Genomic DNA, 13,724 nt, shown 5'->3' on the forward strand with positions numbered 1-13,724 from the left:
TATATATATATATATATATATATATATATATATATATATATATATTCAGAGCAAAAACCTTTTGTGTTTTCAGTGCACCACACAAAGTGAAAAAAAACTATACAATTTTTTAGGGTTGTCAAAGTAAACATGCACACTTCAGATGTTAATTAAACATGCTTAACACAATGTTTTAACACATTTACTGTATTGGATATTAGCATGGTTTCATTTCTAATTTTTTTTAGAAAGTGTTAGTTTTAAACACTAATAAAATAGTAGTCATTTAAAATAAATACAATTATATTAATATACAATGAAATAAAATAAAATACATTTTAAATAAAATGTTTGCTAATATTCACCATCTAATGTCCTACTACTGTAAATCATAAGGCAAGGCAAGTTTATTTGTATAGCACATTTCATACACAATGGTAATTCAAAGTGCTTTACATAAAAGGAAGTAAAATAATCATTAAAAAATATAATCACAACATTAAAAACAAGGAATTAAAAAAAACGTTTTAAATGATTAAAAAATTGATTTGAAATGAATTAAACCAGTTAAGAATAGAAAATGATTATACATGAAATATAGTGCAATCAGTTCGGACATCGCACAGTGCTCATTCAGTAAATGCACAGCTAAACAGATGAGTTTTGTGTCGATTTAAATGTTGCTAATGTTTTAGCACATCTGATCTCTTCTGGAAGCTGATTCCAACTGCAGGCGGCATAATAGCTAAAAGCAGACTCCCCTTGTTTTGTGTGAACTCTTGGTATTTCTAACTGACTCGATCCTAATGATCTGAGTGGTCTGTTAGGTTTATATTCAGTGAGCATATCTGCAATGTATTTAGGTCCTAGGCCATTGAGTGAGTTATAAACGAGTAAAAGTACTTAAATATCAATCCTAAATATAACTGGAAGCCAGTGTAAAGACCTGAGGACTGGTGCGATATGCTCAGATTTTCTGGTTCTAGTCAGAATCCTGGCAGCAGCGTTCTGGATGAGCTGCAGCTGTCTAATGGTCTTCTTGGGAAGGCCGGTGAGGAGACCATTACAATAGTCCACCCTGCTGTTGATAAAGGCATGAACACGTTTCTCCAAGTCTTGACTGGAAACAAAACATCTAATTCTTGCAATGTTTTTGAGATGATAGTATGCTGATTTAGTTACTGCTTTGACATGACTACTGAAACTAAGGTCTGTCTCCAGAATCACACCAAGATTCCTGACTAGATTTTTAGTTTTGACCGCTGGAGTCAAGGTATGCCATTCACCTTGAGAACTTCATCTTGGTTTCCAAATGCAATGACTTCAGTTTTCTCCTTGTTTAACTGAAGAAAGTTCTGGCACATCCAACTGTTAATTTCATCAATGCACTGGCAGAGGGAGTCAATGGGGCTGTAGTCATTTGGCGATGTTAAGGCTAGGTAAATCTGGGTATCATCAGCATAGCTGTGATTGGCAATTAGGTTCTTTAACATTATTTGACTTAGTAGGAGCATATACAGGCTAAACAAAAGCGGTGCAAGAATTGAGCCTTGTGGGGCTCCGCATGTCATGGACGTCCACTTATTATGCTCTCCTATACACACATAATAACCTCTCCCTTCTAAGTATGACCTGAACCATTTGAGGACAATCCCAGAAAGCCAGACCCAGTTTTCCAGTCTCTAGAAGTATGTTATGATCGACAGTGTCAAACGCAGCAAAAGAGAAAAGTTAAACATTAATTTATTTGTACCGTTTTTATTTCTAAAATATGATAGTTTTATAGGAGGAGGTTTCATAGACTTGGCAAATACATTTTTTTTAGAAGTTTGTAGGTACAGGTACAGTTGTGGGTGTTTTTGGCAGGTTTTCTGAGGCTTTTTTTTTTTTTTAATTGTTCATATCGATATCGGAATTCGAATATCGTATTGACTGGAATTAAGAAATATATTGTGATATAAATTTTGGCCATATTGTCCAACCCTAATACTTCATGGTAATTTTATATAAATCTATATAAATATTTAAAAAATGTCATTAGTTTAGTTAACACCTCCCATTCCTTGTAGTGGAGCTGTAGTTTCATCTTTTAATTAATCAAAGTATCCATATTTCTAATGCGTTCACATTACCATGAAGTGCAAAAGTTAGCGTACACTGCTTGGCAGTGGTTAAAAAGGATTTACAGAAAAATTGGATTGATCCAAATTTTTCACAAAATCACAGATGTAGGTACCACACAACCTTGGTGTTTGTCAAAAAGCAGTAGGCCATTCAGCTGTACATTTGTACACAGGTGGTGGGAGAAAAACACAGACATTCTGGATTCGAACAGCAATAAAATCACAGACTAACCTGTGTAAATGTTGAATGCATCCTCATGAGAAACAGTTTTTTTATGTGTAAGGCTTTAGTCTCCTTTGGTTTGTCTCACAAAGAGCGCCAAAGCTCGGCGAGTCGAATTTGAGCCGAAACTATATTTTTGTACAATCTATGAGAGTACCACTGGGCTCAACTTCAGATTGGAAGTGTGTGCTTAAATAACTTATGTCTCCACAGAACTTCTCAAGGAGGCCATGAAGCTCACCGAGTGTGAACAGGTACGCCTAGATGGTCCTCATTGTCCTGCATTTTCTTTATTATTTATCGTGGATAAAATTGACAATAGCTACTTTTCCACTATCGTGCCGAACGGTTCTAAGAACTGTCGGGTACGGTTCCAGTTGTATTTCCACATGAGCCTGGTACGGTGCGGCACGATTCCAAACCGTTCTCTAACCGTGCCGAGCCGTGCTGGTAGAGTGCGTGTGCGTGACCTCGCCGCTCTGTTGCCTGGCTACCAGTTTCTCCATAGCTGGCTAAGCGGAAGCACGCTCTTTGATCAAACAGCTAAGCTACGTTCAGTATAAAAAAAGCAAAAATGCCTGAGACAGTCTGTGGAGGAAACATTTGCACTTATTGATATTATACCCGTCGTCGCCTTGTTTATTTAATTTTTTGCGTCGAGTTATATCCTTTTTTCTGTTATTTAACGAAGTAAATATCAGATAAAAAAGGAGTCCCAAAAACAGAAATATCTGATCATCATCCATATCGCTGTTTACATTACACTTGCGTTACCAAGGCAACGCATTTGTATTACATTCCAAAGAGCTCCGTTATCAGCACCACAGTGGAAAATGAAACCGTATCCGTGCTGTCTGGCACGGAATGGAATGGTTAAGCAAAGAGAACCGTTCGGCCCGATAGTGGAAAAAGCGGCTTATGAGATGTTTCTTTCCTGTTAGGCTCGCTTGTCTCTGGAGCTTCAGAGGGACAGTCACGTCAAGCAGCAGAGGCTGATCGAGGAGCAATGGAAGCGAGCAAAGCGAGACAGCAAGCCCAGAACGCTCCAGCACGTTCCCGCCTCAGACCAGACGCCACGCCGCCACCTACAGCCGGCCGGAGCCACCACAGACGTCTCCCAACCCTCCGAACGAGAGTACGACACCTGGCTGTATCTTCTGAAGAACAAAGGCACTGTCCCAGAGCCCTGCGCTGGCAGTAAAGCCCAGAAAGACGACAAAACCCGTTTAGAGGAGCAGCAGACCACCATCGACGACCTACGCAACCTGGTGGACCGGCTGGTGTCTGAAAATGAGCAGCTGAAACGGGAGAACGAGCAGCTGCGGGCGAAGAACGCGCGGCTGAAGAAGGAACCCTACGCCGATGCCGACTTCGTGGAGCGGTCGGAGCTATGGGTGCTTCCGCAGACGGCCGAGGAGCGCAAGGCCAAGGACATTCCCATCCCACAGCTCCCTCCGCTGGAGATGCCCACTCAGGAGATCCCTCTGGAAGACCTGCCCGGCCTGGAGCTTCCTGAGGACATCCAGCAGGAACTGCAGGAGCTGCTGGACGGGGAGAAGCTGTGACCGCTCGCGCTCAAAACACGCACCAAGGGGAGACTTCGATCGCCGTTGCATGCCAGCGAACACGCAGAGCAGGCACATTCACGGCAAAGCAGCCCGGTGGCGTAAATGACGGTTCTCTCAACCGTCGGGTTCACGACTTCTCAGTGGCACCCCGCAGCGATTGGATGTACAAAGAAAGAAAACAACTCTTTTTGAAGTACGTGTGCCTTTTAGAACATTTCTAATGCATTTTTAATTTTTTTTTGTTATGAAGTACGAGTGAAAAGGGATATCGGAGATTCTGTCGAACACTATGTTATCAGACTTTTTATCAGCAGGTGAATTTGCCTCTTGCAAAATCCCACTTTCAATCGAAAACTATTTCCTACACAGACACTGTGAACTACACGTGTGTGTGAGTGTGTGTGTGAGGGTTTTGTGCAGTATCTGTTGATCATCACCATCGTTGTCGACGTTGTGGTTATGCAGTTTCAGTCGTCTATCAACAGCGCAGATTTAGGGCATAGAGGAAGCCGAGAGGCCTCAATGCAGTTAGTTATGCACTCTGTTTCCGTACACTGATAACCAGCTTGCAGCACTTGTTTTGCCTTATTGCAATTAGTACAAAGCCCAGTCGTGATGTCATCTCTGGACGATTTGTAGCAACTTATTAAACAAAAACAGTGGTGGATCATTTCTACAGGAGGCTGAACATGAGCGTGAGACTATTGCATTCGGAACGATAAGCAATAATCTGGTCAAGTGCTACAGAATCACTCGTTCATTTTGTTGTTTCTCATCTCCGCTCACTTCTCCGCTGTGTCATTCTTCAGACGCAATGCAAACAGCATAGGAATGGACATGTCCTGAAAGCTTGGCTCTTTGGTTTGTTTGATGCTTCATTGTACTCATCAATCAAGGATTGTCTGGGTCACGGTGTTAATAATATCAGGTAACTGATTGCACAATCATACCTTGCTCTAACAATAAACCAGGTTCACTCACATTAATCAAAAGCTACCAACATGTGCCAGACGCGCCTGGGAAGAGATGAATTTATGGCTTATATTTGTGTCATGAAGAGGGAACCAAATCCACATTTTGCTCTTTTCATTTTGTTTTTAATTCAATGTTTAATTACTGGTTTACCACAGTAATCAGGGTGCATTAGATTTTGTTATTTTACTTTTTGTTTTGTGATGTAAAAATCAAATGACGAAAGTGTTTTGATGCATGAATGGCTGTTCTACGGTAGCTGTACGTATATGATTAAGATATTGAAAACAAGAATTTATGTATAATTCTTTTGTTTTCTTGTTCTGACAAGAATTAAAGATTTTAACAAGTGGCAGCATAAATCTTTTTTCAGTTATTTTGAAAGTATATTACAATAGTACAAACATTCCATCCAGTCTACTGAGTATGAGCTCACAAAAAGCTGCATTCGTAATAAGTATAAAAGAATGTTTGAAGTCATTTTTGATGGAATATATAGCATGTCAACGACCCACTGATGCAAACAGGTCTAAATTGGTCACTGCTTTTGAAAGGTATTAGTTAATGTAAAAATAATTGTGCTGCTTTTTAGGTTTGTGTAAAACTCTTTTATCAGAGACTTTGAAATGGTAGTGACTGCAATACAGACAAGTGTTGATTTCATAGTTTCTAAATTCCCACAAAAGCTCAACAGCCTCCTCTGGTGTTCAATCTGTGAATGACACAGCATGTGTTCAAAAGTGGGCAAAGACTATTGTGCAGAAAATCAAGAATTTGACATTCTCAATAAGACACTGGCTTGTAAAAAGAGGGCATTACATACTAAACAAGCACTAGAACGGACTGTCTGGCTATTGGTTAACAATAATTTCAGAGGCAAAGCAAATCATTCCATTTTGATTACCAGAATATATTTAAATGTATATATTAGCCAAACATTGAACATGTTATCTTGAACCGTTCTTCTTGTCAAGAAGGCAAAAGGCAGGCAGATATTTGATAAATCCATTTTAATGGAAAATGTAAAACCCCTTTGAACTTCAATGTACAAAGCATGTAACACTTGCACTTTAAAATTTGAAATTGAAGCAAGCCATGTTTAAAAAAATACATCAGTGAATGTATATATGTATATATTTACACAGCATAGTACGATTTGCTTTTTCCATTGAACTTAAAGTTCGCCATAGTAAATCTGAACATAAAAAGAAGAAACTACCGTTTTTTCTTAAATAAATTACAATTTTTTTTTGTAAATGTCTCCATTTTACAGTGAATACTTAATAAAATGTTACGTGAGTTATTAAGTCTTTCTTTACATAATAGAACTTTACAATGTTTACAATTGTTTGGCAGTTCTTTTCTCAAAAGATATGGCATGAGGACACGAGACAGCGGATCTCTCTCACAGTAACTCCAAAGTAGTGAGCGCCATCAGAAATCCATTAGCAAACTGTACAAGTCACATTTACATTTGATCGAGAACAGAGCACAGAACTCCTAAAAATAAATACGATTCTCCACTGAAACTATACAGTATGAAAGAACAAAATGGGAACGAAACCAAACAGACAAACAAACACTAGATTCTTCAGACGTGTGTGGCGTGTCGATCACAGTCATCCTGATGCGCTATACTGCTATGGTGTCAGTAACAAATAAATACAGTTTACTGGTGGGTTTTCTCTGCTTGGCACTGGAGGTTCGCGGTGTGAGCATTAGTGTGCATATTTGGGGGAGCGTGTTGACGAGTGTCATGAGTTCGTCTCCTCTTCCTCGGCACAGCACCTCTTTAATGTTCCCACGGCATTCTTCACGCAGTGGTAAAAGATGTTCTTGACCTGAGAGACATGACAGGCTGTTAGAATCACGCAACATCGCATCTGATTCCGGACTCTGACGAGAGACGTCTGAAACGGCATGCCAACTGATGACTGCAGTGCTGAGAAACATTCATCATCATTTTAAGACCTATAAAATGAATACCGTATGTCCAAACCATACTGTACGTCTCAATTTATCTGGAATTCTTTTACTGGTGCACATTTTTGAAACTGAAATGGGTACTAATATATCAATACATGTGAAGTAGAGATCGATTAATGGACTGTTAAAAAAAAAAAACATTACTGGCAAAATCTATATCCTGAATGTGTTAAAAACAGGGCTGCCAGGTGCTAATACTTAATGTAATTAATTACATGATGTGCTGATTGATTAATGAAATTAATAGCAAGTTGGTTTTTATGCATAATATGGGGCTATCAATTACAAACAAGCCCACAGGACTCTTGCTTTACTACTTCCAGCTGCTCATGTAAAAAGATAAAGGAGATCAAATGTGCACTTTTGCATCCATCTACACAATATTACAGTATAAAGTCCATAAAGGAAACATTGTCATAATTCATCAGCAGTGGATCGTAAGCAATCTATTGGGATAAATGTACGGTATTCATCGCTGGCGAACTGCTCTGAAACCTCAAAGGGAATCCTGATACTTGTAACTGTTATGCTATCTCATGTCTAACAATGCATCTGAAAATATGAAATGTGTTCTTTTGTCAGGAGTCTATTTTTAAGAGTATTGGAGTTTATAACGTAAGTGGCAGCAATCAGACTGCATGCGCACTGATACAAACAGTTATAAACAGTAATAAAAGAAAACAAATGGCAGTCTTCTCTCAGACACTTCATTGTTAGTATTTTTTGTGTAACTTAACCTACTGAGTGACAAATCATAGAGACACCGCGATCCAGTTCAGGCCTTAATATTCCAATAAATGTTGACATGCTGTGATATTTCCACTCTACCTGTAGCTTATCTTCATAGTTGATTTCCTCTTTGGAGGATCTGAGTTCCTGGGTTAAGTGGAACGAATGCACCACGTGCTCCGGAGAGACGAAGTCGTTGATCACCTGGACGCAGCTGTGCAGGTTTTGCACCTGTATGGATGAGAGACACAAATGTGAGTGTGCACTGATGTGACATACTGTATAATACTGGTGCTCTGGAACTTCAGATAGTATTACACAATCTACTACATGCCTTCAGTCATCTGATTGACACGTTATAATTTAGCAAATAAAAGGCCTTTTAGCATAATTGTTAAAACATTCCCTTCAGGTCGTGGTACACGTGTCTTTTTGGAAGAATATCTTGTATATTGTTAGTAATATCAGATCATTTACTGGACTGAAGCAACTTAAAGGGCACCTATTATGCAAAATCCACTTGTATAGTGTTTGGACATAAATGTGTGTGAGCAGGGTGTGAACACAACCACCCTACAATGATAAAAATCCACCCACTCCTCATTTTTAAATCCCCTTTGAACCAAGTCAGTCTCACTAGGCCTGCCGTTTTGATTGTCATGCAGTGTGACGTCATTGCATCGGGCCGGGCCACGGGGGTTGATTGACAGACCTGCATTGCTGTAGTTTCTGCCCTCAGCGGTTGTACACTGTCCTCTTTTTCTCCGCGCTCGAGCAGCTGTAACGTCAACAATGTCTCGCAAGCAATGCTGTGTTTGGATGTAAGACTGAACATAAGTCTTAATTTCCTCCCAACATCTGAGCTGCTGAGGACACTATGGATTACTTTAATTTTTCAAGGTAATGCGCCTCAAAATCTACCTAAATACGTGTATCACTCCAGACTCCTTTGTGAATGTCATGACGTTATAGTGCTTAGCGTTTTAACCGTATTTGTGTGCGTACATTAAGTATTTTTAACTCGTCAGCACCGCGCTTGTGAGAATAGTTTGCACGGTTTGTAGTACGAGATTCGTTCGGTAGCACGGTCGCGTGGCTCGGTCAATTGATCCACGCCGATGACAGGTCAGCGCGGCGCAAGCTCTGTAATATCGCGCTGTTTCGTCCCACTTTCAGTGCATTTGGCTTCCCATATGTACGGCTAAACATCGGTTCTCTCGCTCTCAGTTATGTTGCTTCTACTGGCTGTTTATTCGGCAAAGGACCTAAAGACAGGAATTGAACTCAGGTCGCCGTGAGCCAGTGTTCATTTCGTTGACGAATAATTTTCGTCAACTACATTTTTTTCACCAACGACAACGAGACGATAACAAACTAAAACTATTTCTATTGACATTTTCTTCAACAAATAAAAACGAGACGAAAATGTTAGGGAGGGACGATTTGGGAAGAGATTCATTCAGAACTAAACTGCTGCATAGTTAGGAGGTTAACGTTATATGCATACATATGAACCGGCGCAACATAAGCTAACATACACTTGCTGCATGTTGCATAAAACGTTCAAAAATGTCAATATGTGGGAGTAAGAGAAGAGCAGACATATGGATAAATCTGACGACGCAAGAGAGAACTCGGTTCGGTCCAGTTTTCAGAGCGCAGACACTGAAGCAAACGCATACAGAAAGTGCATCTCACAGCGCGCGAGTACTCTCTTGAGAGTATTACACACAAAATGATGTTGAATTGTCAGTTTTTACGAGTATTCATGTGAACACAGTTGATTATGTCTTAAGTGAAGGTAAACAGCAGAGAGAACGTGTATCAGTACATTGCATCCATTGCAGCTGTGCATTCGGTTTTAAAGGGATAGCAGCCTAATTTAGTTGCTATTGTTCGAGTCATTGATGTTAATCAAGCAACAACAGAAAGACAGAAAATCATGCACTGCTCTTGACTGAAAAACTTTAGTAGCCCTAAATATTAATCTACATTTATTTATAGAAATAAATATGTCTGCTTGAAAGAATGAAGAATATGGTAAACATGTTGCTATAAAGAATGCATTATTAGCCTATATAACCATTGGTATTTCATTAAAAAGAAGACCATGTTCTTGTTCTTTATGAGAAGTGCTTTTATTTAATTTGAACATTAAGGCATGTTGTGTCACCGCAGTTAAATCGGTGTCTATCATGATAAAACCTTAATATCAAACCTATATAATGAGCTTGGAAATTTTAGAGAAATACTTAATAAATGCGCTGTAACTAAACCCTTTAGATTTTAGCCGACTGAATTTACTGAAGATTTAGTCGACTAAAACTAAAAACAATTCAGATTACTAAAATATGACTAAAACTAAATGGCATTTTAGTCAAAAGACTATGACTAAAACTAAATCAAAATTTGCTGTCAAAATTAACACTGCCGTGAGCACAGTTGTGCTATATGTCGGGGCACTAATCACTTAGGCTATCGGCACTGACAGAATTTCATCTTACTTTTTGTCTATATAAATATCAGCAAACAAATTGCATATTTTGCTCAGTTTTGGTTCTCTAAATATATATATTTTTCTAAATGTATTTATTATTTCATATGTCAGGTTTCACAGGATTAAAATTAAGTTACAAGCATTAGCAGAAATTATTTTTTTTGATGTTTTGTTTTAAATAATTCAATGACATTCTGACAAAGTCTTGCTTAAGTGTCTGATCAATTTTTAGCAACACTCTGAAACAAAACAGTGAGATTTGTTGCTTTCCAAGTCAATCAAGTGGGGATTTTGGTCTGGATAATCAATAACAAAACATATGCCCCAGAATACATATATCATGATTTGCTCATTTGGTATCAGTGGTTTGAGCAACTGCAAAAAAAGAAGGAGTGCAATGAGACCTGGTGCAGAGCTCCAGCAGGGATCAGCACCGAATCACCCAGAAACTGCACCACAGTCCATCCCTGAATGGCGTATTCATCCAGCAGCCGCTGACGCAGTTTACGGCTCAAGTACCAGGCTGGCTCACGGATCGGGTCGTTATCCACTGGGATCTCCACGCCCTGCTCTTTAGCCACCTGTCATGACCAAACACACTCAAACATTGAGTTCAGACACAGCAGCACGTGCACTGAAGATCTGCACATTCCTATGAAATCAATCCTCTAAAACTTCCTTGTGCTAGAGCAAAAGGTTTTATGAGGACACACAGAGAGAGAGAGAGAGAGAGTGAGCGACACTGCAGTGATCCACTGTATTATTTCAAGTTCAGTGGAGAAATCAAATCAAAATTGCTCATTTGTTTACTTCAAGTGGCACTCACTCGTGAGATCTTCAAAGCCGTCCCAGAATTCTTTGACGCCTGAGTTGGACATTACTCCATCCTTGCAGTTCAAGAGGTCTCCCTGGTGGTCAGCAAACTCTTGGTTGAAGGATTCTGCCTTCCACAAGCTGGCGTTGAGCTTCTTGTGCACCCCAGAGACCAGCGCCGGCTGCAAATACACCACACAGGAAATGGCCTTTTAATGACAGCTGAGATCACAACCACTACTAAGACATGCTTTTTGAAGAGTGGAAAAATTTGAAGTCTGGTTAAAAAAGAAATTGCATGATGGATTACTCTAAAGTCTAAAAGCAATAATTACATTTATTGAAAAACCTAAATCTGTGGGTATATTATAAACTGAGTGCCAAACTAGCTTCTGCAAAAGTGCAGTGCTCAATAATAATGATGCAAGTGTTTTGGTGTTGCATTACCATTGCAAATATGGCATAAATAGGAATCCATGGAAGCACATTATAGGAATTACATTTCCAGGTTTTCTTCTATTTAGTTCCAAATTTTATTTTTGTAAAAATATTCTTGTGAATAAAAAAGTTGTATTGGTTAAAATAAAAACTGATCATTCATCTATGTTAAAATAAGTAAAAACGGTATCTGCTGGTTGGGACAGCTAAAAAAAAAAAAAAAACTTACTGGTGAATTATTTAGTATCAAGTCTTATTCTCAGAAGTTCTTAAAAGTATAAAAAGAGACACTGCTGTATGTAACAGATCAGCCTAAAAACCTCTGCATGCAAGGCTGGCACATCCTTGAAAATAACCCCCTAAACATATACTGACACTAAATCTATGTTTTCATGTCATCTGCTATCTTGAATAGACATTTTCACTGAACTCATTGCAATGCATTATGAGACTGCATTCTCTGTGTGAAATTTTAAAAAGCAGCATAATAACAGTAACTACCCTTTAGAACAATCTTTGCATTGGGAAACTTAAAATGCTGCTTACATAGGCAGCTTACTAGGTTTTGGAAGAAAACCAATATGTTGGGAGAGCCACATTTTACGATGTCAGTTTACTTCCTGCAGAGCTGTAAAGTCATGGTCCACTGAGCACAAGTCAATAAATGTCATTTCAGAACATGAATAGACAGAGGCTGTGTCCAAAAATGCCCCTTACACCCTTTTTTAGTGCACTATACAGCCATTTGAAGTGGTGTCTGAAACCATAGGGGACATTATTGAGTGCACTTGTTCAATCCCATCATGCATCATAATAATGAGTGTAAAGCCAATGCACACTCAAAAGTCAACACTCAACTGCACTAGAAGGGTCACAGCGAATACATTCACGCATTTAGCCAGAAGATGGCATCTATGGCCCATATGGCCCAATCAATGTCCGAATTCCATTATTTGTTTTCATTCAAACCTTCAAGGGGACCATATTAATGGAGTGATGGGTACAGGGGTCTATTTCGGATACTCTTAAAGGCTCTCCTCTGCTGCTGAATAAATGCTATGACTAGAGGTAAAGGATGTATGCTTGAGGATTTCAACCTCACACCTCTTCAGTATCCTCCTGTCCATTAGTGAAAATCAGATATCATTGTAAAGGATCTATATGCTCACTTGAAATGTCCTGCATTAGTGCAGCACATGTGAAGAGGTGCTACCTATGAAAGAATCAAAGCACTTAAAGCCTATAATGGCCTATGTGAATTACATGCTGAATAAATGGACTAATGTATGGCGCCTTTCTCTATGGAAACCCACTGCACATGTAATGCAGACTGATGTGACAACAGACAACAGCTGTCCGCTGAGAGAAGACACCAGCCAGCAGAGGCAGAGATCGCATTGACTAACATTTTGGACCATTTACCAAATGTTACATAAATACTCGTATATAAAATAACGTATAATGCATTTATAATAGTGGTGTCAAAATTAGCACGTTAACGCAGGCGATTAATATTTTCAGTTTAACGCGTTAAAAATATTTAATGCAATTAACTCAGGGGCGGAGCTAGGGTTGACCACCCCACTCACAACTGTTGTTTCTGTGACACTTTTTCTTGTCAAGAAGTCCATTTATTCAGTCCCAGAACGTCTTTACGACCACATCAAAGGGTAGACATTTCAGACGCGCGCTCCAGCTTCACTTAAGCACCAGGCGCGAGTCAAACGAGCGTGGAAATGGTACCGTGAGTTTAAATTTATCGATTGACAGCACTAATTTATAATATAACAGGCATGTGATCATTGAAGATGGAAAACCTGTATATAGTACAATTGGTGGCTGACTAAATACTTTTTTCCCCCACTGTATCATATGTGACCCTGGACCACAAAACCTAACATAAGGGTTAATTTTTCGAAATTGAGATTGATACATCACCTGAATGCTGAATAAATAAGATTTCCATTGATGTATGGTTTGTTAGGATAGGACAATATTTGGCCGAGATACAACTATTTAAAAATCTGGAATCTGAGGGTGCAAAAAAAAATCAAAATATTGAGAAAATTGCCTTTAAAGTTGTCCAAATGAAAATTAAGTTTTAATATATTTATAGTAGGAAATTTACAAAATATGTTCATGGAACATGATCTTTACTTAATATCCAAATGATTTTTGGCATAAAAGAAAAATCAATAATTTTGACCCATACAATGTATTTTTGGCTATTGCTACAAATATACCCCAGCGACTTAAGACTGGTTTTGTGGTCCAGGGTCAAATATAGCCGTTTTATATGGCATTTCGCACTTTAAGGTTATTTCGCAATTCACATGGGTTGTACTCCTCAAGCTGGAAAATATGGAAATCTGCATAAATACTATCAAACCTCTACA

General features: G+C 38.9%; 3 protein-coding genes across 3 annotated transcripts in view; 1 reads left to right on the top strand and 2 right to left on the bottom strand.

Annotated features, from left to right (window-relative positions):
- LOC107593503 (nuclear receptor-binding factor 2-like) overlaps positions 1-5,156 on the top strand; it is a 10,805-nt gene extending 5,649 nt beyond the window's left edge. Inside the window, exons 3-4 of the mRNA XM_016283240.1 lie at positions 2,539-2,579; positions 3,267-5,156. Of these exons, the coding sequence (XP_016138726.1) occupies positions 2,539-2,579; positions 3,267-3,890 (665 nt within the window). The 3' untranslated portion in view covers positions 3,891-5,156. The remainder of the gene's footprint in view (positions 1-2,538; positions 2,580-3,266) is intronic.
- Positions 5,157-6,345: 1,189 nt separating this feature from the next.
- Positions 6,346-10,661, bottom strand: LOC107593512 (lysine-specific demethylase 3A-like; the record flags this gene model as incomplete). The annotated part of the gene is made up of 3 exons (XM_016283250.1): positions 6,346-6,706; positions 7,680-7,811; positions 10,482-10,661. Coding segments are annotated over 3 exons (399 nt in total), but the record flags the coding sequence as incomplete, so codon positions are not given.
- A 222-nt stretch (positions 10,662-10,883) lies between these two features.
- The window catches only part of LOC107593513 (probable JmjC domain-containing histone demethylation protein 2C), a 78,578-nt gene continuing 75,737 nt past the window's right edge, over positions 10,884-13,724 (bottom strand). Inside the window, exon 19 of the mRNA XM_016283251.1 lies at positions 10,884-11,072. Within this exon, the coding sequence (XP_016138737.1) occupies positions 10,884-11,072 (189 nt within the window). The remainder of the gene's footprint in view (positions 11,073-13,724) is intronic.

Source organism: Sinocyclocheilus grahami, unplaced genomic scaffold (genome assembly GCF_001515645.1).
Source record: "Sinocyclocheilus grahami isolate Dianchi unplaced genomic scaffold, SAMN03320097.WGS_v1.1 scaffold172.1, whole genome shotgun sequence".
Classification (NCBI taxonomy): Eukaryota; Metazoa; Chordata; class Actinopteri; order Cypriniformes; family Cyprinidae; genus Sinocyclocheilus; species Sinocyclocheilus grahami.